The sequence below is a fragment of the Schistocerca piceifrons genome, chromosome 3 (assembly GCF_021461385.2).
Source record: "Schistocerca piceifrons isolate TAMUIC-IGC-003096 chromosome 3, iqSchPice1.1, whole genome shotgun sequence".
Lineage (NCBI taxonomy): Eukaryota > Metazoa > Arthropoda > Insecta > Orthoptera > Acrididae > Schistocerca > Schistocerca piceifrons.
Window position 1 is genome coordinate 327,540,494 of NC_060140.1, and position 27,008 is coordinate 327,567,501.

The 27,008-nt window shown below is 41.8% G+C and overlaps 2 protein-coding genes across 3 annotated transcripts in view; one reads left to right on the plus strand and one right to left on the minus strand.

The window, feature by feature from the left end:
• Nucleotides 1–15,146, minus strand: part of LOC124790143 (ras-related protein M-Ras-like) — a 40,749-nt gene extending 25,603 nt beyond the window's left edge. Inside the window, exons 1-2 of one of the 2 annotated variants that reach the window (XM_047257729.1) lie at nt 15,016–15,146; nt 14,145–14,383 (exon numbers count right to left, since the gene is read on the minus strand). In XM_047257729.1, the coding sequence (XP_047113685.1) occupies nt 14,145–14,334 (190 nt within the window). In that variant the 5' untranslated portion in view covers nt 14,335–14,383; nt 15,016–15,146. The remainder of the gene's footprint in view (nt 1–14,144; nt 14,384–15,015) is intronic. The other variant, XM_047257730.1, reaches the window with a different exon arrangement.
• Nucleotides 15,147–15,206: 60 nt separating this feature from the next.
• LOC124790142 (COP9 signalosome complex subunit 3) overlaps nt 15,207–27,008 on the plus strand; it is a 124,951-nt gene continuing 113,149 nt past the window's right edge. Inside the window, exon 1 of the mRNA XM_047257728.1 lies at nt 15,207–15,432. Coding sequence (XP_047113684.1) covers nt 15,378–15,432 — 55 coding nt within the window. The 5' untranslated portion in view covers nt 15,207–15,377. The remainder of the gene's footprint in view (nt 15,433–27,008) is intronic.

Sequence of the window (27,008 nt, forward strand, 5' to 3'; positions counted from 1 at the left end):
GAAGTGAGAGGCAGCCGCAGTATCTACCTTTTAAAACAGACTGGACTTGGCAAATGCAGTTAACTATGAAAGCAGATCAACAAGTAATACAAATCACACGTACCACAAACTGAACATACAAATAAAGCGTTTTTGCTCACCCAGAAAAAAGCAAAAATTTATGAACATGTTGAATTAAACCAAAACCATCACAGCAGCTAGGTGGTTAAACCATAAGCATAAATGTAGACATCTGCGTAATGGCATACTATTGCTGTTACTGTTTAATGCTTTTCTTACAAGCCGTATTTCATATGCTCACCACCATTATTATTTAAGGCTTGATGAGAGAAACAGTGAATTGAAAAAACGAATTTACTTCCTCAGTTGATGTTACAAGCTTATTAGAAGTCAGGTCAGTGAATTTCTCTGCATGTGTAAAATGTTAATTTGAAAGAAAGCTGAGGCGCTACAGTTTCACTTCATGGCCTCTATCACTGTTGCCACTCTTTATGATCTACAGTGTGTGGTGTGTGTGCTGCAAAGTATATACGTGAGTAGTTAAAGTAGTTGCAAATTTATCATATCAAATTTAAACACAAAAGTTCCATTTCCATGTGAAATTGCTGTCATAGCACATCATCTGTACAAAAAGTATATTTTCAGCACTTTACAAAATGCTTTAACACCTACCAGCACTCACATCGCTGAAGAGCCACTCCCCCTCTCCACACATCCAGTAGGCAAGCTCATTTTAATGTGTTAGTGTGGTGTGGTGGCTGCACTGGCTATTAGATGACTTAAGTTGTCAGCCAATAAGAGTTCACTAGCCAAAAATGGGTGATGTTTCCTCGACATGACCGAGGAGACTCAGTGTTTGAATTTAAAAGGTTGATGACTTATACTGTTGCTGAATACAATACACTGAAAATACACACTAAAAGATGAGAATGAGTTATAAGCAGCAAAAGAAAAGATGGGGGCTGGGCCCCTTTGTCACATATTGGCTTAGTCCAGAATACTTTGCATCGACTGTCTTGTTTTTCCATTACTACTGCAACCTAGCAGTAGTTGTATCATAATTGCACAATGAAGCTAAATGTTGCAAGTTGTTTGGCAACGTCAACAACAGATTACATCAGCATTTCCCCTCTCACATCTCCCCTCTCCACAATGGCCTAAAACATTCCCTTAACTCCGCCACCACTCGTGATGTGAACCATCTGTCTTCTGCGCCACTTAAAAGTCACTCAGTCACATCAAATGTCAAGTGGAAGGAAACGGGATGAAGTCAAGCAAGACATCGAGTAAGAACTTAGTACCAAGGTAAACCTAATTAGGAAGAAATGTAAAATCAGGGAATTTTTAAGGATTTATCTTATGGGTTTTTCACAGGGGCTATGAATTTATGGTGTGGAATCATGCAAAACCCAAAATTGGAGAATGTAAAATTGAAGTTCCACTGTATTTCTGTATAAAAATGCTCCATCACTTGGTTCTGCAAGAACTAATGTGGTTTCCCTCTCAACTACTCAAGCAGAGTAAATATCTGCAGCTCAGTGTCATCGGGAAATGGAGGTTTTGAAGACTTTCATAGAAGAATTGCTGAATAAAAACACAAAAATGATATGGATAATAAAAATGCAATAGCACTGATAAAATCACGTCAAATGTCAAGAAGCATGCACACTGATATGAAATATTGTTTCATCAATGACAAACTGAATCATGGCTGGTTCAACACACAATACTGTCAAACTCAAGAACAACTTGCTGACATTCTAACTAAACTGCTTCTACGTATTGCTTTTAAGAGAGTAAAAGAAAAGTTAATGTTTAATTGAAATTGAAACTTTTTGTTTGTCTTAAAGATATGTTCTCAGAGCCATGGTTATACTGTTTTGTGAGATAACATATTGTTTTGTTCAACAGCTGAACTGCAGCTGTGTACACTTAATTTTACGTTTTATGAGGAAACCTTAAAAGAGAGAAATCCAGATTCACCAAGAACAGCCAGTGGATCAGTTCTAACCCCATTGTTCCAGCCGATGTAGTTCCATATCTCAGACAGTATCACTTTTTTTGGGGGTCAACAACCTCAAACCTGACTTTTATGCCATTACCTGATGACACTTCAGTTCTCCAGAAGTGTGAGTAGAGGGAGATCAGCTTGAAACACACCTGAATGTGCATTAACAAGTACCATGCTGCTAGTGCCTTTTTCTATGAAAAAACACTGTGTTAGTAGTATTTCTAACTGTATACATAGTGCTTGTAATGTTCACACTTATTAGGGCCAAATATCTAAGAAAAGATGAGGATATTGTGAATGCCATAGATGAGATTTTGGCTCATGATTCTGAGGGTGAACCATTGGAGTTATCATCTGAGAAAGAATGCCACAACCTGTAGTTTCAGATTCATCAGATGATGATGATGATGATTTGAGGTGAGGGGCACTCAACATCATAGTCATCAGTGCCCTGACAAAAAGTCAGCAGGCCAATCTCATGGTTGGGGACGAAGACTTTCCCCACATGCAGGGCAATTTATAATGTATTAAAGTCTGCCTCCCTTCCCCACCAATTTATGGATAAGGCCTGACAGTTCACAAAAGTTCACCACTCTTGTAACACTGGAATCAGTAGCTACGAGGATAGTGAGCAGATCTCCACCGAGACTGAGGGCTGCCCTAATATCAGTGTATAGGACACACATTGCCAAAATATGCTGAACTGAAAGTGGCATGCCACAAACTTCATAGAGTGGTGGATCCTCCCACCGGAGGAGGAAGCCATGCGTTAAAGGGGTATGTCCAATGCAGTCTGGTAAGCAGAACCTCCTTCCAGCAGTGAGACTGACATGAAGTCCGCCATGCTGTGTGGCCGATTAGAGTGACTGCAGTTTGTTTTCTGTCATGTGCAACCATTCAGTCTCCCACTGACACATCATGTGTCTGTCAGAAAATGAGACGATGGTGTGCAACGGGATGGGACATTGATGGACAGCACCATCTCAACATGATCCTTGACAGCTTTGTTGGCCACATCATTTCCTTGTATCCCGATGTGGCCAGGTACCCAGCAAAAGATCACCTCCTTACCACAATGTTGGAGCCACTGTAAGGGGTCATGGATGAGCTGAATCAGCTGGTCTATGGGATACATTTGGTGAACTGCTTGCAGTGTACTAAGCGAGTCAAAACAGACAAGAAACCTTGATGGTGAGGTCTGTGAATCCTCTTCAGTGCCATCAGAATGCTATATAATTCCACATTGTAATTAGTAAATTGTTCCGGAAGATGCACTTTGAAAACCCTATCCGAAAAAACAGCAGAATAACCGAGGACATTCTCTTGCTGAGATCCATCTGTATAAACAATGATAAAACTGCACTATATACTTAAAATGAACGAAAATAAAGTTGTAAAAACATAATTTGGAGAACTAGTTTTCTTGTACTGTGTCAAGCTTAAAATAACTTTGGACCTCTGAAGATACCTAGGCAGCAACGTATTCCATCCCTGGCTGTGTATTTTGATGCCTGATAGATCCAGATCCTTGAGACAGTCTGTAGCACGTATCCCAAATGGCTTGGTCGCTTGGGGCTGATTCCTGAACAGCCATTCAAAGGTGGGTTGGACCACTGCATTAAGTGCCAAATACTGAGGTGACACAGATTTTCAGTGCCTGTCAAGCCAAAAGTCTACATTGCTGAATCCAGAGTGGTGGTTCAGCAGCCTTTGCATACAGATTGAGAACTGGACTGGTCCAAAAGGCTCCAGTTGATATCCAAATGCCCTCATGGTGGACAGTGTCTAACATTTGAGGTAGGAAGTACGGGCTGATCCGTAAACCATGCTGCCATAATCTAAACGTGATCAAACAAATGCTCTATAAAACTCCAGAAGGTGAGCCCTGTCAGCTCCCAACGTTTTTCCGCTAAGGCATTTCAAAATATTCAATGACTGGAAGCCCTTTGTTCATAGGTCTTTCAGGTGTGGGAGTCAAGTTAAGTTTGAGTCAAATAATATACCCAAAAAGCGCACAGTTTCTTGAAAAAAATAAAATATTGTCCCCCATTGCGAGCACTGGTTGGTTAAAACTTCAACAAGCATGGTTACAATTGACACATGTAGTCTTCTCTGGTGAGAACCAAAAGCCAGTTGTCCTGGCCCAGGTTTCCAGCTTCCTAAGGGTCAGCAGTAGCTGCCTTGTCATCATAAGGTCAGAGGAACAGTCGAAGATTGCAAAGTCATCCACAAACACAGAGCATTTGACAGGGCTCCTGACTGCACAGGAAATGTCATTGATAGTGATAGCAGTGGCAAACAATGTGACACTGAGGACACTGCCTTGGGGGACCCCATTCTCTTGAACATAGCAGTCAGACAAGGCATCACCAATGCAATATCAAAAACACCAGTCCTTGAGAGATGATTGGATAAGAGATGGCAGGCATCCACCAGATCAAACCAGATCTGATTGAAACAAGAGAGGAGCTGTCCTTTCGCTTCAGGCCACAGATGACAAAACATGGCATAATGGATCTCTTCAGGTCCTGGAGCTGGGTCTCTGGCTGCAGACAAAGCTGATTCCATTTCCCACATGGAGAATGGAAGGTTGTAGACTTCCTAATTGTGTGAGAAGAAATTGAGCTTCCTCATCTCCACAGCCCCACTGAACACCTGAAAAGCTGGAGCTTGTCTCGATGACAGTGACAGTAAAGAAGTGTTCAGTTAAAACCTGGGCCGTGTTTTCTGGCGTGACAACGCCGTAAGGGGGCGCATGCTGAACTGAGTTTGCAATAGCTGGAGAACAAAAACAAAGGTCAATGGCTGAAAAAGACCCTGTAGCTGTGGAAAAGTGTGTCATCTGATCGGCATTCAGAATGCAGATATTCTCAGAATGGACGAGTTGCTCAATCATCTGAACCTTGGAGCAAGTGATAGCCAAGCCTCATAGCACATTGTGCGCATTTAAATCCCCCACAAGGAGGCATGGGCGTGGGAGTGCCCGGAAGAGTTCTGTCAGTTCATCTGTGTCCAAAGCATCATTAGGTGGAAGATACAAAGAACACACTGTGATATTAAAGGGTGCTAGAACTTTCACAGCAAATGCTTGTATGGTCATGGTAAGAGGGGCAGGAGAGTGGCATCTGTCATGCAAAACAGTCACTCTACCTTTAGCCCTGTCTCCAGTATGTCTCCTGTATGGGTGGTAACCCCATAATGCAGATGTGTCTGTGACTTTAAGATAGTTTTCTTATAAGCAGATGCAGAACACTTCCTCCTGGACCAAGAGCTGTAATTCTTCCAAATGTGAGAGATATCCATTTACATTCCACTGCAACACTGAGGTCCCTGTGGAAGCCATTGTGTAGCGAAGGTTGTTCTTATCTTTCTCCCTCAGAGGTGGTGATTTAGTGAGGTGGTCAGATTAACGTTATCTGGTTCTCGGCTCTCTGGTTCTTGAAGTCCATATTCTCAAGAGCATAGTCCCCATCAGAGAGGCAGGGAGCTCACCGATCCAAAGGTTTAACTACCACTGTCTTGGACTTGGAACTACTTTTCGAAGGGTGTTTTTCTTTACTTACGTGAGGACGTGGTTGCCTAGGTTGAGGGGACGGCTTAGTTGGCTTCTGAAGGTGGGCAATGGTATGTGGCTTAGCTGGTATGCCCATTGCCGACACCTTCCGATGACTTCTGTTTCAAGTGGAGTGTTTCCCCCACAGGTACACCAACAAGTGCATGTGCTCGAACTTTAATCTGTGGTCTGAGTTTGTGTGGAGGCATCACACTTGGAGATTGGCAGCAAAAGAAGTAGCAAAATCCAGAGGTTGCATTAGCTTTGAAAGCTTTTTTTAGCTTCACTACATGGTATGCGTCTCTTGACTTTCAACTCATGAATTTTTCTTTCCTCACTGTAAATCTCACACTTTCTGCTCCACACTGGGTGATTCCCGGAGCAGTTTACACATTTCAGAGGAAGTGTACAAGAACTGCCTGATTCGTGAGCTGAGCCACCACAATTGCCATACATAGGCATCCCATTACATCCCACAATGGTATGGCCAAATCTTTGACATTTGAAGCATTACACTGGGTTAGGAACAAATGGGCAAACCTTAATACAGATATAGTCTGCAAGGATATGTTCAGTTAATTCTTAAGTACTAAACATTAGAATAAATTTTGCCAAATTTTCCAATTTGCCATTGACTCTCCTCATATAATTCTGCACTTCCGAGATGCCCATATTTTTCCATTCTTCACGTAACTCCATGGGCCCACCTCCATTATATTGGAGCAGGTAACCACATTCTTACTAAAATTAAGGTTGTTATGCAACTCAGCCTTGACTAGGTAGTCACCTAGTTTTAATTAGCAGTTTCAAATGGGAGTGTTCCATTAGAAAGTAGTTTGATACTTTTTAGAGACTCAGCTATACCTCCCAATGTCTTCTGAATATAAAAAGGGGAGACCTTCTCGAAGGTGCCCCTGTTCACTTGATTAAATGAAAGTGTTATGCCACACTAATGCCCTGGTATTATGATTCTGAGACACTCTTTGGGAGGACTGACCAACCGAGCTCTCGTTGAATAGTAGGTATAGGTACTACCTGATGGTAAACCCGACCTGTCAGTAGTAGTTGTTTGATGAGACTGTTCCATAGGGATCCCACCAGATGCTAGGGAAAAAACCACCAACACAGGCAGAGCCCTCCACACCTGAACAAGTCTTACACAACTGGGGTGTGGAAGGTGCCTCAGTGGTTGCCCACTAGAGACTGTTTCACCTCAACAACCATTCACCTCATCAGCATGTAGCACACCTTGAGGCTGAGAGTTTGTCATAGAGGTGTGTACCTTCATCACAGTCGAGGTGGTAAAGCCAAGGCCCCTGTTCTCCAAAACACAACAACAACCCACCACTGCACCACACAGTGGTCGCTGAGGCATGCCCAGAGCTTACAGTAACAGAGGGCTTACCAGTCCCCAGCTCAGGAACCCGGGGTCCCCAAGCCCTCACTCAGCAAACGAATGCTGAGCCCCTGAGGGGTTTCTCCATCAGAATGGTATGTTACACCATACGATAATTTACTCAATAATGACGACAAAAATATACACATATTTATATGCTTATTTTATAATTATTTGCCTATGTGCTGCATAGATGCACTTTTCAACTGCAATAATTATTTTTACACATTGGTGCTTTCTTGAGTTTTTGCTGACCTAACATTACATTTATGAAGATGTATGCTTTATTCTAATATTATTACAGTACACTGAATACACTGTATGTATCATAATGCTAATTATTGGTATTTAACCTTTGACTTTTATAGGAACAGCTCACACAGGCTAGGTCAACTTGGGGCCATGGACAAGGAAATAACCAAGGTTGTGCACTATTTCAGTTTCCTTCTTGTAAAGATATTGAAGTCCCTTCATCACCACATCCAGTAACATTTATCAGCTGAGGATGACAAGGCAGCCAGTTGGGACCACTGGGCCTCAAAGACTGTGCTTTTGACCCTCCCCACATGAAAAAGTAAATGTTAATGAGTTATGCTACAGTAATTTGCATCTTATGACAACACAAAAATTTTGACAAATATTATAAAATGCACTGGGACTAAAGCATGTCAGGTGTTGGGTTCAGATGATTGCACTTTGAAAGTTGAAAAGACGGAAGCTTTTATAGCTATATTGCATGTCTGTTGCTATAGCGGCTAAGAGGTTAAGGGGTTAGAACTGGACTCACTGTGGTCACTGAAGTGGGAAAATGATTTTGTGAAGTCAACAATGGTTCATGACAAATTCAGAGAGATAATATATTCTCTCAGATTTAAAATTAGATCCACAACATCAGAGTGAAAGAAGACAAGTTTGCATTGGTATCAGATATCTGGTACGAGCTCTTTGTAAAAGCACAATGTAGTTACACACCAGGTCCATATATAACAATCTATGAACGGCTTTTTCCTTCAAAGTGCCTTTCAGATACACACGGTTGGCTGGCTGATCTGGTGGAAGTAACCAAACAGCGAGGCCATCGGTCCTATCGGATTAGGGAAGGAAATTGGCTGTGTCCCGTCAAAGGAAACATCCTGGCATTTGCCTGAAGCGATTCAGGGAAATCATGGAAAACCTCAATCAGGATGGCTGGATGCAGGTTTGAACTGTCGTCCTCCGGGATGCAAGTCTAGTGTGCTAACCACTGCTCCACCTTGCTCAGTTTCAGACAGTTCATAGCTTCTATGATACGTGCAAAAGTTTTGGATGCCAGCAGATAAAGACTAAAGGTATACTGTGAATGCTTTCCCTTATCTAAGAAGAGATGACACTGGACCAAGTGATAAGCATCCTGGCAATTTTGTCGGAAAAAAGAGATGTAACCTTCCTTGAATAATGGAAGAAATGTTACACATGAAATTTTTTTTCAATTCCTTGGTTCTCTCTGAAACAATGAAAACAAATGCCACACATATTGTCGGCACTGTAAATTGATCTTACAGGGAAATATGTACGCCAAGAGAACAAAATAAGAGTGTTATATAGGACAGTATTCCTTAAGAACATTGACACCACGCTGTTTGTCAGGGAAGTAGCAGAGGAATATACTGATTCTCAGCACTATGCATCCTTATGCAAAAATTGAGGATGGTCTAAAAAATCAGCCAGATGCAGTTACATTTTATAATTACTCTAAATAGGAGTGGACATGATCAACCAAATGGCTTGCAAATACTCAAAGCACCATCCAGATGTTGGCCTGTTTGCACATTTTAAAACTTGCTGGATTTGGCTGGGATAAATGCCTTGCTGTTGTGCAATACTCTAAATGAGAAAGGTGAAAGCACAGGGGCTTCATACCACAGCTGGGAGAGGAACTTGCTGAGAAGTACACAGCAATCTGAAAGACTGGTACCTGCATCACTTCTGAAGATCTTACTGCAAGATAAGTCAACATATTGCCTTCTAAATCTGACTACAAAGGAAATAAAAATCATCTGTAAAGTCTCATATGTGTAAGAAAACTGTCTGTAACAAATGCGCACCGAAGGATTGCTGTTTGTGCTCATTACATGATTCTAGCTAATAAAGGCACCCAGCAAATGTGTGCATGTTTTCTGAATAATAGTTGAAAATTTCTGAAAAGATACTGCATTTTTGTTGAATTTACAATAAAACTAGTGAATCCAGAAATGCTTTGCATTTGGTAAATACGTACGGGAATTGTGTACATGTCCCAATCTCCTCTGGCCCCCTCTCTTTGTCCATCTGCCTTTCCTCCTCACTCACTGTCAGCTCCCTCACCCTCCCCCCCCCCCCCCCCCAAAAAATTCTTCCTATCATCTCACCTCTTTCTGCCTATTTTCACCCCCTTGATTCCCCCCCCCCCCCCCTCTCTCTCTCTATGACCTTTAGTCTTGTATATTCTTATTGCAATGTTGTTGTTGTTGTTGTGGTCTTCAGTCCTGAGACTGGTTTGATGCAGCTCTCCATGCTACTCTATCCTGTGCAAGCTTCTTCATATCCCAGTACCTACTGCAACCTACATCCTTCTGAATCTGCTTAGTGTATTGATCTCTTGGTCTCCCTCTACGATTTTTACCCTCCACGCTGCCCTCCAATGCTAAATTTGTGATCCCTTGATGCCTCAAAACATGTCCTACCAACCGATCCCTCCTTCTAGTCAAGTTGTGCCACAAACTTCTCTTCTCCCCAATCCTATTCAATACCTCCTCATTAATTACGTGATCTACCCACCTTATCTTCAGCATTCATCTGTAGCACCACATTTCGAAAGCTTCTATTCTCTTCTTGTCCAAACTGGTTATCGTCCATGTTTCACTTCCATACATGGCTACACTCCACACAAATACTTTCAGAAACGACTTCCTGACACTTAAATCTATACTTGATGTTAACAAATTTCTCTTCTTCAGGAACGATTTCCTTGCCATTGCCAGTCTACATTTTATATCCTCTCTACTTCGACCATCATCAGTTATTTTACTCCCTAAATAGCAAAACTCCTTTACTACTTTAAGTGTCTCATTTCCTAATCTAATCCCCTCAGCATCACCCGATTTAATTCGACTACATTCCATTATTCTCGTTTTGCTTTTGTTGATGTTCATCTTATACCCTCCTTTCAAGACACTGTCCATTCCGTTCAACTGCTCTTCCAAGTCCCTTGCTCTCTCTGACAGAATTACAATGTCATCAGCGAACCTCAAAGTTTTTATTTCTTCTCCATGGATTTTAATACCTACTCCGAATTTTCTTTTTTTTACCTTTACTGCTTGCTCAATATACAGATTGAATAACAACGGGGAGAGGCTACAACCCTGTCTCACTCCTTTCCCAACCACTGCTTCCCTTTCATGTCCCTCGACTCTTATAACTGCCATCTGGTTTCTGTACAAATTGTAAATAGCCTTTCGCTCCCTGTATTTTACCCCTGCCACCTTTAGAATGTGAAAGAGAGTATTCCAGTCAACATTGTCAAAAGCTTTCTCTAAGTCTACAAATGCTAGAAACGTAGGTTTGCCTTTTCTTAATCATTCTTCTAAGATAAGTTGTAAGGTTAGTATTGCCTCACGTGTTCCAACATTTCTACGGAATCCAAACTGATCTTCCTCGAGGTCTGCTTCTACCAGTTTTTCCATTCGTCTGTAAAGAATTCGCGTTAGTATTTTGCAGCTGTGACTTATTAAACTGATAGTTCGGTAAATTTCACATCTGTCAACCCCTGCTTTCTTTGGGATTGGAATTATTATATTCTTCTTGAAGTCTAAGGGTATTTCGCGTGTCTCATACATCTTGCTCACTAGATGGTAGAAGTTTGTTAGGCCTGGCTCTCCCAAGGCTGTCAGTAGTTCTAATGGAATGTTGTCTACTCCCGGGGCCTTGTTTCGACTTAGGTCTTTCAGTGCTCTGTCAAACTCTTCACGCAGTATCATATCTCCTATTTCATCTTCATCTACATTCTCTTCGATTTCTATAATAATGACCTCAAGAACATCGCCCTTGTACAGACCCTCTATATATATATCCTTCCACCTTTCTGCTTTCCCTTCTTTGCTTAGAACTGGGTTTCCATCTGAGCTCTTGATATTCATGCAAGTGGTTCTCTTTTCTCCAAAGGTCTCTTTAATTTTCCTGTAGGCAGTATCTATCTTACCCCTAGTGATATGCACCTCTACATCCTTACATTTGTTCTCTAGTCATCCCTGCTTAGCAATATTGCACTTTCTGTCTATCTCATTTTTGAGACATTTGTATTCCTTTTTGCCTGCTTCATTTACTGCATTTTTGTATTTTCTCCTTTCATCAATTAAATTCAATATTTCTTCTGTTACCCAAGGATTTCTATTAGCCCTAGTCTTTTTACCTACTTGATCATCTGCTACCTTCACTATTTCATCTCTCAAAGCTACCCATTCTTCTTCTGATGTATTTCTTTCCCCGGTTATTGTCAATCGTTCTCTAATGCTCTCCCTGAAGCTCTCTACAACCTCTGGTTCTTTCAGTTTATCTAGGTCCCATCCCCTCAAATTCCCACCTTTTTGCAGTTTCTTCAGTTTTAATCTACAGTTCATAACCAATAGATTGTGGTCAGAGTCCACATCTGCCACTGGAAATGTCTTACAATTTAAGACCTGGTTCCTAAATCTCTGTCTTATCATTATATAATCTATCTGAAACCTTCTAGTATCTCCAGGCTTCTTCCATGTATACAACCTTCTTTCAAGTTACTTGAACCAAGTGATAGCTATGATTAAGTTATGCTCTGTGCAAAATCCTACAAGGCGGCTTCCTCTTTCATTTCTTCCCCCCAATCCATATTCACCTACTATGTTTCCTTCTCTCCCTTTTCCTACTGACGAATTCCAGTCACCCATGACTATTAAATTTTCATCTCCCTTCACTACCTGAATAATTTATTTTATCTCATCATACATTTCATCAATTTCTTCATCATCTGCAGAGCTAGTTGGCATAGAAACTTGTACTACTGTAGTAGGCATGGGCTTTGTGTCTACCTTGGCCACAATAATGCGTTCACTATGCTGTTTGTAGTAGCTAACCCGCACTCCTATTTTTTTATTCATTATTAAACCTACTCCTGCATTACCCCTATTTGATTTTGTATTTATAACCCTGTAATCACCTGACCAAAAGTCTTGTTCCTCCTGCCACCGAACTTCACTAATTCCCACTATATCTAATTTTAATCTATCCATTTCCCTTTTTAAATTTTCTAACCTACCTGCCCGATTAAGGGATCTGACAGTCCACACTCTGATCTGGAGAATGCCAGTTTTCTTTCTCCTGATAATGACGTCCTCTTGAGTAGTCCCCGCCCAGAGATCCGAATGGGGGACTATTTTACCTCCGGAATATTTTACCCAAGAGGACGCCATCATCATTTAATCATACAGTAAAGCTGCATGTCCTCGGGAAAAATTACGGCTGTAGTTTCCCCTTGCTTTCAGCCGTTCGCAGCACCAGCACAGCAAGGCCGTTTTGGTTAATGTTACAAGGCCAAATCAATCAATCATCCAGACTGTTGCCCCTGCAGCTACTGAAAAGGCTGCTGCCCCTCTTCAGGAACCACATGTTTGTCTGGCCTCTCAACAGAGACCCCTCCGTTGTGGTTGCACCTACGGTACGGCCATCTGTATCGCTGAGGCACGCAAGCCTCCCCACCAACGGCAAGGTCCATGGTTCATGGGGGGTCTTATTGCAAATGAAACCTAAATTGGGAAATGAAGGCACTTCAAATGAATGGACAAATCATTTGTGATCAATACTATATGGGGCGTCAACTTCCTTAGCGCAGCGGTAGCGTTACCGCCTACCATGCAAAGGGGCCCAGGTTCGATTCCCAGCAGACTGGTTGTTGAGTGTCCATCATCATTGACACGCAAGTCGCCGAAGTGGCGTCAACTAAAAAGACTCCGAAGGGGATCTCCTAGCCAATAAATGCCATCTGATCATTTCATTACTATATGGGGCACAGCAGAAACCTCTCCAGCTGCTGGATCTGTGAGGATAGTAACTTCAATGGCAGTATATCTCACAGTTTTCATCTGTGAACAGGTAGGATTGCAAAATACTGGACCATTCAGATTCCATACTAGTATTCTAATTGTAAGTCAATAACAGATAAATACAGCATTCTTTCTTTCACTTAAAACTGACTGCAATGAAGATAACAAAACAGCACACTGCTGTATATATAATTTTTGCTTAAAATAACATAAGCAAAAAGAATGTATGTGGAAGAAACAATCTGTCTGATGGTTTAAATGCTCTGATACCCTAAGTTAAAACTGACTGTGAGAAAAAATGAAACTGCACTTTATCATAGGCCAGCAGTATCTTTCTCACAGTCAGTTTTAGTTAAACATAAACTTGTTATTTTATTTAAAAGGGAAAGAATTGTTGTGTAAGTCACCCACCCTCAGTTATAAGCTTGACTGAATATCAGCAGTTCTAGCATTTAGGGAGTGTGTTGATATTTAAAGAAAAACACCATAGCAAACAAAAATCAACATGTGCCAGCTAACCAAATGTCAAAGTGTGTGTGTGTGTGTGTGTGTGTGTGTGTGTGTGTGTGTGTGTGTGTTTTATGACTTAATATGATTCTGACATTTTATTAATTTAGGATTGTACTAAGCCTATCTATCCCTTTTTTATATTTCTCCAAGGGTGAAAGGAAAAAGATGAGGGATGCAGAAGGGACACTAAGCAGACACATTCCTTCTTAAAGGCCATGGTTAAAAGTTATGTAGTTGACCTCAGTGGCATATTTTGTTGTTTATGTATGATAAATGTACATAATATGCATCACAATACTCAAACTTATCCATTAGAAAATATAGGTTTCCCAAATTTATCTTACAGTTTAAATTTTCATAGTGGAAAGAGTGCCATTTCATGTTATACAGAACAACTTTTATGTTTCATTCCTAACCTTATGTGTAAGGTAACAAACAAAACAATACCGTATGGCTTTTCTCCAGAAACTACTTCCAATAAATAGTTATCATAATAGAAATTACTTATGAAGTTCTTTTCTTAAAAGTACGCCACTTTTTTGTAAGCAGTATCCAAAAGAATTTCTAAATCAAGTCACTACGTACCATCTAAAATGCACCACTGGCCATCAACTTCTGTGTGCTGGATATAGCTATCTTCAATCGTTGGGTCGTAGTCAGTGACAAAAAGTTTCTGGAAGAACTGAATCGTAAGTGCACTCTTGCCCACGCCTCCGTCCCCCACCACCACCAGTTTGTAGGTGACCAAGTTCTCATTGGGGGGGCGGGACGACATGGTTGCCCTTCTTCTACCTATTGTGTGTGTGTAAATTTGAACCTTCCACCTAAAATTATAAGGGGAAAAAAATTACATGTAGTGTTTGGCAAAAACAAAACAAGCGGAGTCATTTCTAAACTGAATCTTCTCCTGAAGACTACGCCATTTTAGCAGCTTAAAGGTTCTCAGATTTCCATACTTCTACCAATCCTTTATGGTACGGACCTCATGTACATGAAGTACTGTCAGAATCGTTCAGTGAACTTTATTATATGTGAGTCGCTACTGAAATAAAACAGTAATAAACTTATTATACTATTTTAAACAAGTGTAACTAATACATTGACATTTCCAAGAGGCCTTTTCACTGTCGTCTATTTTTAACATATTCTAAAACACAAGTTTAATAAATGCTGGTCGCCTGTCAAGAAATAACGAAGGGAATAAAATTTGTTTCTCTCTCTCTAGTTAACATGCACGTACCTCCAAACAGTTGCCAGAAATGTACGCAGGTAAAGTACTAATCACATACTACGTGAAGTCTTAAATTTACACTATGTGTATTATATCTATATATTTTTGCATCCGCCCCCGTTTCAAGGTACATGGCATTATTGTTCTGTGAAATTTATGTTCACAAATACATTGGAACGCCCGGTAGTAGCGTCGGCACCCCAGAACAATGGAAAGGTTACTTACTCATTTTCTAAGTCATTACATCTTTCACAACACACTTGTGATAAATTCTACACGAACACCGCCCAACTAAACCCGAGATTATCTTTGTTTCGAGTCTGGCAAATGATAACATGCACTTTGAACATTTTCTAACATCGATATAATGTCGATTACTATATCGGACAAACATCGAGGTGCTAAATAACATCGATCTTAGGTGGAAATTTGTGTACATTTCGGAAAGGGGAGGATAACATCTTTTTTGTTCATTGGCTAAGCCACTGAACTTACTGTCTTTGAGCTGTTATTGCAAAGTTGGAAGCAATCTTGAATGCGTTTTTTCAGATGAATAGTGCCTGACTGCTGTTTATAGTAAACACATTATGGCTTCGGCATTAGAGCAGTTTGTAAATAATGTCCGCACACTGTCTGCACAAGGTAAGTTTCGTCGTGAACGTAGTTAACACAGGAATTTTAAATTCTTAGTTACTATGAAGCCAATTGATGATAAACTATATTTAGAACTGAATTTGGAAAGACTATAATATGGGATTGTGTTGTTATTAGTGTCAGTTAATGCACTATCCGGGTAGCTCATGGTAGTAGTAAGTGTTGTTATTTCGCCAATTCGTGATTTGTAAGAGCTGCATACCCAGGAAACATCCATACGTAGGACTGGAGACCCAGGATGTTTATTGTCTACTTCAGTATAACTCAGTAATGGTTCCGTTCACGGAGCTGATACCTTTATGTGTGCACATCATGTGTGGAGTGCCTCTTATGTATAGTGCTGTTCTCTGTTCTGTACTGTATATGTCAGTTCTGAAGAAAATCCTTAAAATATAAGTATGATTTCCTGTTGTACCTACATTTCTTAATCACAATGCTGCTCGTAATATGTGATACTCATTCTCTTATTTCCAATAGGCTAGAAGTGGTGTCAACTGAAGAATACTGTATAGTTTGTATTCTCACTGTCTGTGTGACAGTGTTTAAAATTTTGTATAATTCCTGACTGTCTCTGTTGTTTTTTAAATCTAGGATAATGAGTGAAGTTACCTTGCTATCCTCGGGTCAACAGAAGCGTCCGATCCCACGTGTCGGCTTTGACCCGTGACGTAAGGGTGTTGTCGTGTGTGACGTCATGACGGCGCGGAGTTTGGTTTGAGTGTGGCTGTCTCCAGTCCTGTTTTATCTTATTTTATTTACTTTTCTGATCTGTTCGTTCTATCTCGTGGGATTTTTTTTAAATTTAAAAACACTTATTATTTATTTTAATTATCTGTTTCCTACAATTTCTGTTTTAGTTTATTATATTTATCTTTCTGATCTGTTCGTTCTATCCCGTGAGATTTTTTTTAAAAAAGACAAAAAACACTAATCAGCTACTGAAGCATCTTTATCTTCAATAGGTTGCAGGGGTTACGACCCCTGGGGAGGTGGGTGGGTATTCATGCATGGCTGTCTTCACTTACACGTTGTAGCTACGCAAGGCGTCTAAATTTGTTTATATTTAGTTTGCCCCCACCCAAAACACCCCATTTCCCGCACTTGTCCCATTAGTGTCATTAGGCTTCTTGTGGAAAGTGTGTGTGTTTGTTTTTGTTTCCGCCATATTTGTGACGTCATGGGTCAAAGCAGACGGGCGGGATCGGACGCTTCCGTATTTCCCTATCCTCAGTTAACTACATCATTGGGGTGTTATGATTCTAAAAAGTAATTTGAGTAACAGAGTAAATAAGCGAATAATGTTAATATTTGTCATTTAGGTGAATATCAAGCTGGCTTTAGAAATGGAAGACCATGCTTAGAATAAATATTTAACCTCTTAATCAGCCGGCCATGGTGGCCAAGCGGTTCTAGGTGCTTCAGTCCGGAACTGCGCGACTGCTACGGTCGCAGGTTCGAATCCTGCCTCAGGCAGGGATGTATGTGATGTCCTTAGGTTAGTTAGGTTTAAGTAGTTCTAAGTTCTAGGGGACCGATGACCTCAGATGTTAAGTCCCATAGTGCTCAGAGCCATTTGAACCTCTTAGTCAGTAATTCGCCACAAATTATTTAATTCAAAGGACATTGTAGTTATGTTTGTGGATTTCACGAAGGCTTTTGATTCTGTTGACAGAGAAACTATACATAAAATAATTGCAGGCATGTGTGGAAAATGGGCTAACCCTCAAATGTGAATGGCGAGAGGTAAGTGTTGCCATCTGTTGGTGGTTATGGAACTATCAAAATTGGCATTGGTATCACCCCTAAATATCACTTTAGGATATTTAGGGGTGAGATCAGTGTCAATTTTGATAGTTCCTATACTCAGCAACAGATGACAACATTTGATTTCTAAGTTTTTACATTTGAGGGTTAACTCATTTTTCCGCACGGGTCTTCAATTCGAGAATTTGGTGTAAAGTCTAAACTGGCAAACCTAATCCATGAACACTTACAGATACAGTCTGTAAAGTAAAATTTATGGGAGAAATTTCAAATCCTTTCAAAATAAAAACTGGTGTATGACAAAGTGATGGCTTGTTCCCAGTTCTTTTTAATATGTGCTAGAGAAAACAATGAGAATTTGGAACAAAAACCTTACTGAATAAAATGGGGGAGCATATAGTGTAACCATACAATAAAAAGTGCCTATCCTGAAATGCAAAAATAAGGCATTACAACACAGTTGTGAAGTCAGAATGCCTTTATGCAAGTGAATGCCTGGCATTAAACTGTAATTTAGATAAATTAGAAGTACCAGAAATGCGAATTATAAGGAAAATATTAAGACCACAAAACACACCAGAATGTTAGAAATTATGAGGTATGCTGAAATATACCAAATTATAGAAAATATTTCAAATGTAATGACAAAAAGAGGACTTATGTTTTTTGGACATTTATTTTGAGTGCAAGATAGTAGATTAACCAATAAGATTTTCAAATATTTCTAGGGTAAGAAGTCCACAACAAGCTGGATCAACGATGTAAGAAAGGACTGAGAAAGAAACAATATAAAAACTGGAGATATAAACAACAGAGAACCCTTTCAGGAAAAGTACTGAAAACGGAAGGATTCCAAGATTTAGCTAAAAAAACTGGTTCAAAATTATCTGAGGACAAAAAGAAGGAACATAATGAATGATTAAAGAGTTATGAGCAGTTGAGAACTTATTGGTCGTAGGCACAATTTGTTTCCAAGTCTGACATAAAAAGTGAAATAATTTCCTTTATCAATAAATTTATTTTAAGATTAAGATCAAAATTTTTAGTCAGAGAGACACTTTTAAAGAAAGAGTAAGTGGCAATGAAGCTGTACATTTTGGTAGAAATATACAGTGAAGTTGTGTTGATAATTGAAGAGTAAAGTGTCCTTTTCAAAGTAGAGCAGGCACAGATTTGTGGAGGGGGGACGACGGTTCAATCCCGCGTCTGGCCATCCTGATTTAGGTTTTCCGTGATTTTCGTAAATCGCTCCAGGCAAATGCCAGGATGGTTCCTTTCAAAGGGCACGGCCGACTTCCTTCCCCGTCCTTCCCTAATCCGATAATACCGATGACCTCGCTGTCTGGTCTCCTTCCCCAAAACCAACCAACCACAGATTTGTGGAGCAGCTCATTCATATATTGATATGCTTCACACAACAGCTACACACGGTTGACTGAGACATTTTAAAGTACAAGAATATGGACACATGAATATACAGACTAATACAGTACTGTGAATTCATGAGAACCATGCATCCAGTCTTCATCTACATACATACTCTTCGAACCTTTGTGATGAGCATGACAGAGGGTACTAGCATTGTATAATATATTGGGGTTTCTTTCAGTTCCAATCACTTGTGGAGTGTCCCCTCAAATGCTTTGGTGCCTGCTATAATTAACATAACGTTGTTTTCACAGTTCCTTTGGAAGTGATATATGGTGGATTGAGGTGTATTTCTGGGTTCTTCACTTAATACTGTTTCTTGAAATTTTGTAAGTAGGCCTAGGCTATCATGAGATAACTGGCATCTACTTTCAAACATATGCCAAGTCAAATTTTTCAGCGTTTCCATGACTCTCTCCGGTGAATCAAGCAAACCTGTGACCATTCATGTTGCCTTCTCAGAAAAACATTTAATAGTCCCATTAGATTTATTTGGTATGGTCCATACAAGTGAGCAATATTTCAAGATGGGACACACATCTGATTTGTAAAAGCATCTCCTTTGCAGACTGCCAGTGACCCAATCTGTCATCGTCTTAACTTAGCGAATGAGCTAGTGTGATGATTACATTTTATAACAATGATATTGTGGAAAGGATAGAACCCCCCCCCCCCCCCCCCCCCCACACACACACACATTCACTCAAACGCAGCTCACACACACGACACCACTGTCTCTGGTTGCTGGAGCCAGTCTGGAAGCAACTGCTCGTGATGGGAGAAGCAATCTGGATGGAGGAGGCTGGGGCGAGCAGGGGGAGGGAGAGCATGGTACGTGTTGAGTACGGTAAAGTGCTGTTTGTGGGAGCATATAGGGACGAGGTGTAAAGAGGGTAGGACAGCTGTATCCAGTCAGGTGGTTAGACAGAGGGCATAGGGGGAGGGGGAATGGAAAGGAGAGAAGTAAAAAGTGTGTGTGTGTGTGTGTGTGTGTGTGTGTGTGTGTGTACTTGTGTACTTGTGGACTAGAAGGCTGTGGAGTGGGAAGCAGGGAAGGGGATAGATGGGTGAAGGACAATGACTAACAAAAGTTGAGGCCAGGAGGGTTTTGGGAACATAGGATATATTGCAGGGTGAGTTCCTACATGTGCAGTTTAGAAAATCTTGTGTGGTTGGAAGGATCCAGGTGGCAGCAGCAGTGAGGAAGTCCTTAAAATGAAGAACATTCTCTTGGACAATATGGTGAGCAACTGGGTAGTGCAGCTGTTTCTTAACCAATTTGTCAATGGCTCTTCATGTGGACAGACAGCATGTTCATTGTCATGCCCACATAGAACAAAGCACAGAGGTTGCAGCTTGGCTTGTAGATCACATGACTGGTTTCACAGGTAGCCCGATGAGGTAATGCTTGTGACCGGACTGGAGCAGGTGGGGGTGGGAGGATGTTTGGGACGGGTCTTGCATCTAGGTCTATTACAGTAACATGAGACATGAGATGAGGGCACGGCAAGAGGTAGTCAAAACCCTGGCGGAGAATTGATTCAGTTGCTCCAGTCCTGGGTGATACAGAGTCATGAGGGGAGTACTCCTCTATGGCCGGACGATGGGACTTGGAAGCGGTGGTGACTGGAGAGATAAGGCATGGGAGACCTGTTTATGTACAAGGTTGGGAGGGTAACTGTGGTTTGTGAAGACCTCAGCGAGACTCTTGCTTGCTTGGTATATTTCGAGACAGACTGCTTGTCACTACAGAAACAGCTGGATCACCCAGTTGCTCAGCATGTTTCCCAACACAGTGTTACTGCTTTACTGGCTATGCCATCTGGATCCTTCCTACCGACACCAGCTTTTCTGAATTGCACAGGTGGGAACTCACCCTGCCGTATATCCTACATTCCTAAACCCTCCTGACCTCAACCTTTGTTGTCATTGTCCTGCACACTCCTTTCCCCATCCCTGTTCCCATTCCCAAGCCTTCTAGTCCACAAGCGCACCCACAGTCTTTTTATTTCTCTCTTTTTCCATTCCCCTCCCCCCCCCTTTTCGTCCTCTGTCTAACATCTGGACTGTACCTAGCTATTCTACCCTCTCTCCACTTCGTTCCTGTTTGCTCCAACAAACAACACTTTAGCGTTCCCCACGTGTAGCCACCTCTCCCGTCATGCGCTGTTGCTCGCAGTCTGGCCCAAGCAGCCAGAGACAGTGGTCATGTGTGTGTGAGCTGTTGCTGAGGACAGGTATACACACACACACACACACACACACACACACACACACACACACACACACACACACACGCGCACATACACAGACACAAGCAGACATTTGTAAAGGCCTTGTGTGTGTGTGTGTGTGGGGGGGGGGGGGGGGGGGGCGCGTGCGCGCGCGTGTATACCTGTCCTTTTTTCCCCCTAAGGTAAGTCTTTCTGCTCCCGGGATTGGAATGACTCCTTACCCTCTCCCTTAAAACCCACATCCTTTCCCTCTCCTTCCCTCTTTCCTGATGAAGCAACCATTGGTTGCGAAAGCTTGAATTTTGTGTATGTTTGTGTGTCTATCGACCTGCCAGCGCTTTCGTTTGGTAAGTCACATCATCTTTGTTTTTAGATATATTTTTTCCACTTGGAATGTTTCCCTCTATTATATTCATATCATTGAATATTTATACAGATTTTCTCAGATACTAATTCATCATAGATGACTGCATCATCTACAAAACTTCTAAGATTAGTATTGTCTGCCAGATCTTTAATATTCATGTACAGCAAGGGTCCCATTAGACTTCTCCATGTGCTCACTGGAAGTTAATTCTTCTTCTGTTATGACTATTTATCCAAGATAACATAATGCATCCTCTCCGACCAAAAAAGTCCTCTGTCTTGTCACAAATTTTGTTCGATATGCTATACGATTGAACACTTTTGTGTTTTCACTACCCACATGCGCATGTACTCACACAACCAAATCTGGTCTTGGATCTTTGGTGACAGGCATTATTTGTTCTAGTGTGTATCATATTCTGCAGTTGGTTGCACCCTGTTCCCTCAATGACTTATAGAACAACCTTTTCAGAAAGTTGAATGAGGCTTCCAGATGCATGTAAAGAGTGGAAAAGTTGACCTTTCCCATCCCTTGCTGCCATTTCCCTCAGGCGTGCCATTATTTTTCCCCCTTGGGGTGCGTATGACTCTTTCGTGTGTATGTGCATGGCGAACATGGGGCCCAGCCTGTTCCAGCACTTATTATCTTTTTCCTGTGCTTCAATCTCTCATCTATCTTTCCTTCTCTTACTCTCTTTCTTATCATGGCAGTCTGCCTGGCTACTCCCTACAATCTGTTTTTCTTTCTCGGGATATTCATCCATTCATCACCTTTTGGCCAAAATAATTTTTGGTCCCTTTCTGGGTTTGACCTCCATTTTACTTTTTTTTCCTTCTGTAGTATGAACCAACTGGGGAAGAACATCTTAAGTAGCAGCTACTGTGTGCAATGTTAAAGATAATCTGTGCAAAATAATTGCATAGACTCTTATATGCACTTAAAAGTCAATGCAGTAGTGGGATCGTTCAGTATCCTTTCAGTTGAACCCCCTAACAACACTGGGATCACAGTGTTGATGCCTGAGCTACTAGTTCCTCATACAGGCCAAGGTGTGTGTAGCCATCATCCTGGGGCATCAGGACTCCCAGCATCGGCCACTGTACCAGATGGCCTTTGCTGCGGCCAGTTAGCACCCTTGGGGAGAGCTGTCGATCCCATTAGATGGCACCAGGGCAGACATTTTGCAGATGAAACCTGTTAAATTACACCAAAACAATAGCTATTCTGATCCGGTCTTTTCATCAGACAGGTATAGAAATTTCAGTGCGGACAGTTGTAATGCCGCTGCTTTCCCTACCCTTGTTACCCCAAGGGAAGAGGAACAAGCCAGACATCTGGGAGTGAAACAATTTATCCAATTCTTAGTATGTATTCAAACTTAAGGGGATGCTTTTACTGCAACAAAGCAGTTATTTTTTGTGGAACCTTGTGGACATAAATTTGGAGAAGTTTGGTCATGGGGAAAAATGTGCAATCAATAGCTATTGATTAAATTCTCTTGTGCTGTACAATCTACAGTTCATCTGGCATGTGAATGTCTGGGTAACGTACAAGTGGCCAGTAACCCAAAAAATAAATAAATAAATAAATAAAATGAATATGGTCCAAGGACAAGGAATCATTCTTTTTTAAGCAAGCTAATTGCCAATTGGATACAATAATATCCCGTTTAGGTATATAAAAATATACACATTAGTGGTTTTGCCAGATTGTTGCTATCTTCAAATGTGCTTAATCCATAAAAACTTTTGTATGGGCAAACAAATATAGTTAGCATTTTGAACAACATAAAGACCTTTAACATTTCAATGATTTAATAGTACCTTCACATGATAAAAGAAGTTTTTTGTGGATTAAGCACATCATAGAAGGCAACTATTGGCCAAAACTGGTGATATAAATATGTTTGTTGATATCCAAGTGATCTTTGACATAATAAATTGTTATAAAAGCCAAGGAATCTTCCACAGAGACATTAAAGTGTAAACAGACAAGGAGGTATGCACTAATCTGAAGTAGCATCGTGTACATTTTGTCCGACGCATCCAAAGAGTCCCAGGGATAATCAGACAGTACAGGCTCCCTTACATTATTCTTTGAATGGAGTGTGCTTCCGGAAAAAGTCGAAGACATGGTGTACAGGTGTGACATGACACCTTACGTCCTACCACCTGTAAGGTGCTTCCATTGCTTACACATTGCTTATGTCCCCCCACTGCACAGCAGACACAGAATGTGGTAATTGTGGACAGTCACTCCACAGAGGTAGTCCATATGAACAACCACCTTTATTTCTCAGTTACACAGAACACCATTCTCCATTGGTTGGCTAAGTCTTCAATAAAGAAAAGAGAATACAGAAATCTGATCCTGTTGACTGCAGGTTGTATACCGATGCACGAAAAAACTGTGAACACTTACATCCTTATGATGTGATGACCAATTATGCGAAAGTCACAGCCATCACTCCAGCTACCTCAGTTTTTTCCATACAAATTCCCCACACTGCCCTCCTGTCTTGTGGTTTCCCTGGCGCCATCTTCTAGAACCATTTTACGCACCCAGCCGAAGGAACACCTTGCCCTTCGGCATCTCCTGGTGACAGAGCTCCTTCTTGGAATGTCTGCCCCAGAAATCCATAAATCAGAGGCCTGATACTAGAGTGTGGCTGAAGGAACTCTGGCCTGTGGGTCCCTGACTGCCCGCTCTTCATCCAGCCCTATGCATACCAGAGATAGGCCCTCGCGAGAATTCCAGCCACCAAAGGCTGTGAAGGAGAAGAAGAAGAATTGGAACGAGGCTGTTATGGTCACGCCGGAGACACCGCATCACCCCACCTTGCCAGAGTCTGACCAATGCTCATTGATGCAGTTCCATCCCCATCGGTGGCAGGCAGCAATCCTGGGGTGTGACCAATCCTTCTGCCTTCCTGTTACTCAATACTGATGCTCTTGAAGCCTGTGACTCAACTGGGCCAACCAGCAATGAGCAGCTGGTTAAGTCATAATTGCTGAGGGGTGCTGAACTCTTGTTTTCCTGGTGGTGTGGTGCTGCTTGCTCTTTCCATTGGCTTACGGGTCAGCACCTCCTTGATGCCGTTTCACAGTGCTGTTCTGGTAGATGAGCAGTCGATGCTCTAGGACTCTTTAGGACTGCACACTGCCCCCCCCCCCCCCTTTCCCCAAAATGTTCTGTCATTGCCTTGTAGGGAACCATCTTACTTATGATACCTGTAGGGGGGGGGGGGGGGACAGGAATCTGGATGGTGTGAGGAACTGGGAGCTACAACTGGGACTGATGCCAAGTCCCCAGCTGCGCCCCGACATCTGTCCTGTGCTCTGAGGAGAATGTCAGTCGGATAGCCCCTGAAAAGGCACCCGTTCTAGTCCTGAGCTGGTCCAACAAAAAATGGAGAGGACGGCAATGACAATGACAGTGACGATGATGATGATGGTGGTGGTGGTGAGACCATGGCAAGTGCCTGGACGAGTGATATCAAGTTGAGCTGCTGCGGCAGCGAAGGCGATGGGTCAAGCTCCATTGGTTCCACAGGCAGTGTTGAAGACGAACCTGGGGACAGCTGCGCTGGCCTCAAGATCCCATTAGAATGTGAATCTGGCGAAAGAAAGTCTATGGAAGAATATCTCAATTGACAAGCATGAATCTGGTTCTGATTGTGGTGCAGCAGGACCTTGAATCAAATACATGCAAGCGCCCAAACTGTGAAGAATTGTTCCTCTCTCCCAGTGCTTGGTGTGATCAGAAACTCTGAAAAGGATAGAATCATGAGGTGCAGAGTGATACTTGTAGAGCATGGGAGGTGCCGTACACTGTGGTGGGTGCATCAACTGGAGCAGCCTGCAGTGGTGCCGGTCCTGTAGAAGCTCCTACCGGTGATGGACTGTCACGAGAATGGGAATGGTACATTGTGAGGAAGAGCAGCAGTGCTCACTCCCATGTATGGGAGGTACATACTTTGTTCATCTGTTGGATGTGCAAATAGTTCAGCTTCTCTGTTTGGCTAAGGATAAAACGGAGCACTGGTAAGGTGAGTGATACCAGTGGCTGTACAGTACTGTTCAAAGTCCTGTTCCGTAAACTGTGGTATGTCGTCTGCAACCAACACTTCAGGCAAACCTTCCAAGCAAGAAATAGATGACAAAGCCAGAATGGTAGTAGATTTCATGAGCACTGCAAACAGATATTTGCTAAAAGAGTCCACAGTGGGACTAGCAAAGTCAGTATGCACTTGTTGCCATGGCGCTTGAGACTTTGACCGAGCTGAAAACATTTGTAGCAGGGGCAATAGATTTTCAGCACGATACTGTGATGTCGTCATCTCTTCAGTATGGGCGCCCATGCCTGGCCAAGTACAGTGCTGATGCGTACAATTCCCTAGTGTCCTTGCTGGAGCAATTGCAACACATCTTTTTGCAGCACTTTAGGAATAAGCACACGTGATTGTCCAGTCATTTTGCAATATAATCACACAGTGCTGGATGGAGAAGCTATGCTGACGAACAAAATATCGGCACACAAAAGTATTTTGAATGTTTTCCACTGAACAAGGCCAAGCAGGACGGGCGCAGTGCAACAAAAGATTCAAGTGAGGATATACTTTTGTGGCCTGTGCAATTTTCCTATAGAGCAGTGGAGAAGTCTGTAAAAGTTCAGCATCCTGTGCATCGATCTAACAAGATCCAGGACCAACATGAGGGTGAGAAAGGGCGTCAGCATTTGAATGCTTCAACATGGACCAGCACAGTATTTTGTACTGATACTGTGAGAATAATAAAGTCCAGCATTGCAGCTTCTGAGCTGTGCATGGTGGAACAGGTTTGGACAAATGAAACAAAGACAAATGGCTTATGGTCCATCACTAGGTAAATGTTCTGACCGAACACATAATGGTGAAACTTTGTCATGCCATAGATAATTGCAAGAGCTTCCTTTTCTATTTGGGTATCGGTACAGCGAGTGTTGTTCAATAACTTAGAAGTGAAAACTGTTGGCTTGTCCTGTGAACCAAATCTGTGCAAGAGCATAGCTCCAACCCCATATCAAGAAGACTGAATGCAATTCTGTCAACTTCCACGGGGCAGGGAGCACTCATATGGACAGCAAGTGTAAGTAAAGGGGATGACCACCTTGGCTATTTAGAATATGGCCTAAGTACTGAATTTCAGTCCCAAAAAAAGGCACATTTGCCCAGGCGACACTTCAAACCTGCCACTGAAAATACTTGAAGAAGCATACGAGGGTTACTGTTATGTTCCTCTGGCATACTTCCTGACACCGCAATATTGTCCAAGTAATTAGAACAAAATCAAACTTTTGTAATAAGCTCTTTGGAATCTCACAGGCGCGGATGCGCTGCCAAAGGGTAAGCGCAAAAACTTGAGCAACCCTAACTGTGTGTTGACCACTAACACTTTCTGAGACTCCTCATGTAGCGGCATTTGCAAATACACATCACTTGAGTCAGTTTTTGAAAAATAGCGGCCCACACCAAGCCTGTCCTTCAATTCCTCAGGACAAGGTAAAGGATAAGTGTCAATTATTGGTTGTGGATTCACAATGGATTAAAAGTCAACACAAAGGTGAAGTCTTTCAGAAGGCTTTTGTAAGATTACTAAGTGAGAAGCCCATTGATTGGACTGGATATGAGCAATAACACAATTGTCTTGCCATTCTTTAAGTCACTGCAGCTTTGTCTCTAGGTGCGTGAGGGAGATGACGCTTCTGAAAAAACTTATGTTGTGCATTGCTCT